Genomic DNA, 3,197 nt, shown 5'->3' with positions numbered 1-3,197 from the left:
AACGTGCAGGGGGAAATAAAGCTGGAGAACGTCGCCTTCGCCTATCCGACGCGCTCCGACGTACCGGTGTTCTCGCGGCTGAACCTCACGATACCCGCGGGGAAAAGTATAGCGCTAGTTGGAGCCTCTGGCTGCGGCAAGTCCACCGTGATTCAGCTCGTCATGAGGTTCTACGATCCGCAGTCCGGGTTGGTAATGCTTGACGGTCGCCCGCTTACCGAGTACAATGTGAAAGCGCTGAGGGAAACCATTGCCTGGGTTGGTCAGGAGCCGAAGTTATTTGCGTCGTCCATCGCCGAGAATATCGCGATTGGGAAACCTGATGCGACTCGCGAAGAGATTGAGGAAGTCGCGAGAAAAGCCAATGCGCACGAGTTCATCTCGGCCCTCCCGGATGGGTACGATACGTGGGTCGGTGACGGTGGCAACCAGCTGTCAGGTGGTCAGAAACAGCGGGTGGCCATCGCTAGAGCCTTGATCAAGAGACCCAAAATCCTCATCTTGGACGAGGCTACAAGTGCTCTGGATAACAAGTCGGAGCAGATGGTCCAGGAAACGCTCGACGACATTGTTAGCAAGTCCCAGATTACGACTATCATCATTGCACATAGATTAACGACCGTCCGCAACGCAGATGTCATTGCCGTGCTGAATAACCCCACGGACAGACATAGCAACTCCGGTGATGGTGGCGGACAGGAGCTGGAAGAGATGACTGGGAGCTCTGTGGTGGAACTGGGGACCCACGAAGAGCTCAGCAAAATACCGGATGGCATTTATGCCGCCTTAGTCGCTATCCAAACAGAGGGGCCTACTGAAGAGGATGAAACGGACCGGGCCTTGCAGGCCTCTGGAGGACAAGGAGCGTATGATTACAGTCCACAGGAGTCGGCAATACTGGTGGGTGGCATCCTGTCGAGACAGATGAGTAAGCAGAACAGCAAGTCATACCATCAGAACAGCAAGCTGCGTCAGAACAGCAAGTTGCATCAGAATAGCAGGACGGGTGGCAGCTTCGAGATGCGGACGCAGTTGAGCAAGCAGCTCGGTGACGTCGCGCGTCAAGAGAGTTTGGTCTTTACTGCCGACTACAAGCCCCCGCGTTTGTTCAGAAGGACTGCAGCCCCGATTAAGTCCAAGATGGTGCAGCACATCCTGGGCGTCGTGTGCTACATCGCATACCAATGCATCTGGCCAATTTATGGAGCATGCTACGGTACATTTTTGAAGACGTTTGTGGATGCGGAGAACCCGGACAGGCTCAAGCGCGAGTCCAGAAATAATACGATCATTATGCTCTGCATCGGCATCGGCTCGTTTGTGACTTTTTGGGGACAGCGCTGGTTCGTCTCGCAGAGCGGCCAGGCCGTGGTCCGCCAGGCGCGTGAAGGTGTCTTTGGTGGCATTATGAAACAGGAGATGGGTTTCTTCGACCAGCCGCACAGGTCCCCTGCGCGGTTAGGCCACATCTTGGGAGCGGACACGTTCCTGTTGGGGGAGTGGACTGCAGGCAACACCACCATGTGGTTGGGTGTCAGCGCAAGTTTGATTCTCGGCCTAGTACTGTGCTTGCAGGTAAACCTGAAGCTGGGTGGAGTAGCACTTGCCATCATAGCGGCCCTGGTCCCGATTACGTACGTGGCGAGCACTCTTGTGACCACAGGGGGGAGCATCCGACTGACGAAGGGCGAGGACAAGCTAACTAGAACTATGGGCGATATGAGTGCTTACGTGACCAGCGTTATCCTCAATATCAGGACGGTCACGGCGTACAACATGCAGCCTCAGTGCGAGGCCGAGTTCGACGAGATGGTAAACATTTTGCTCAAGGAGGGACGGAAACGCGCCCTCATTGGTAGTATAGCGATTGGCACCAGCAACATGTTAAGACTGGCTGCCTTCACCCTTCTCTTCTACTACGGCGCGACACTGATGGCCAACGAAGGGTTGAATGCCGTCGACATGATGCGAGGGTGCATGTCCTTCTTGCTGGCAGGACTGCAAGTGGGCAGAAGTCTGGCTGGTAACGTCCCTTACTCTCTTGGCAAGAATGCGGCTCGGAACGTGTGGACCGTCGTTGACAGGCTTCCGCAAATTGACGAAGACAATTCAATGGACCCCACGCCGGGGGCCATCGAAGAAGTCAAGTTCAGCAATGTCGCCTTCAAGTACCCCACTAGACCGAACCTTCCGATTTACAGAAACATCAGTTTCAGCGTTCCCCGAGGCAAGAGCGTGGCACTCGTGGGTGCTTCGGGCTGCGGCAAGTCTACTGCGGTGCAGCTGGTCGAGAGATTTTACGACGTCTTTACGAAAGAGGGCCAGTCGTTCGGCAAGATCACAATAAACGGGGTCGACATCCGTGACTACTACGTCAAGGGGCTCAGATCCAGAATCGGTCTGGTCTCGCAGGAGCCGAGCCTGTTCAGTGGGTCGGTCCGCGACAACATTTTGTACGGCAACCCGGAAGCTTCGGAGGAGGACATTATTGAAGCGTGCCGCGAGGCGAACGCCTGGGGCTTCGTCCAGGACATGCCTGAAGGACTCAACACAGAGGTCGGCCGTGGCGGCTCAAGGCTTTCTGGTGGACAGAAGCAGCGAATAGCCATCGCCAGGGCTCTCGTCAAGAAGCCGGAGCTGCTTATTTTGGACGAGGCGACCTCTGCTCTGGATGCCGCCAGCGAAAAAGTGGTTCAGGAAGCTCTCAACAAGCTGCTTGCCACAAAGAAGTTCAACGCCCTCGTCATCGCCCACAGATTAAGCACCATCCGCGACTGTGACTACATCGTGGTGTTCGTGAACCACAACACTCGTGGCTCTCAAATTGCAGAAGTGGGCAACCATCAACAACTAATGGCAATCAAGGACGGAGTATACAGCAAGCTGGTTCGAATCGCGGAAGGCGCAAGCCATTAAATGGAGACCACTAAATGCAGATCAGTTATTACCAGATATATTATCGGCCGCGGACCAGTAGCGTCATTGGCCGCAATAGGTCAGGTGAGTTTTTGTTTAATGTCGCGACCAGGGAAAAATGCCGGCCGGGGTAATAACGAAAGTGATCCAACCATAGAGGTTCGGGCGTGGACGTTCCGGACCGTTTCTCTGTTCGGTGTGTTGTCGCTCTCAATCCTTGCAAGTTCATTAAGTGGAGGGGGACTGACTGGAGCAAAGTGCGAGAATAAGAACAACGGGTT

The 3,197-nt window shown here is 54.8% G+C and overlaps 1 protein-coding gene across 1 annotated transcript; it reads left to right on the top strand.

Moving 5' to 3' along the window:
- Positions 1-162: 162 nt before the first annotated feature.
- GNI_167900 (putative ATP-binding cassette transporter) lies at positions 163-2,916 on the top strand (the record flags this gene model as incomplete). The annotated part of the gene is made up of 1 exon (XM_011134932.1): positions 163-2,916. One exon carries the CDS (start codon positions 163-165, stop codon positions 2,914-2,916), a length of 2,754 nt encoding a protein of 917 aa, XP_011133234.1.
- Between the last annotated feature and the right edge of the window lie 281 nt (positions 2,917-3,197).

This window comes from Gregarina niphandrodes, assembly GCF_000223845.1.
Source record: "Gregarina niphandrodes unplaced genomic scaffold scaffold00055, whole genome shotgun sequence".
In the NCBI taxonomy this organism is placed as follows: Eukaryota; Apicomplexa; class Conoidasida; order Eugregarinorida; family Gregarinidae; genus Gregarina; species Gregarina niphandrodes.
The sequence above is the reverse complement of the archived record's forward strand: the minus strand, read 5'-3'. Positions and strand labels throughout refer to the sequence as shown.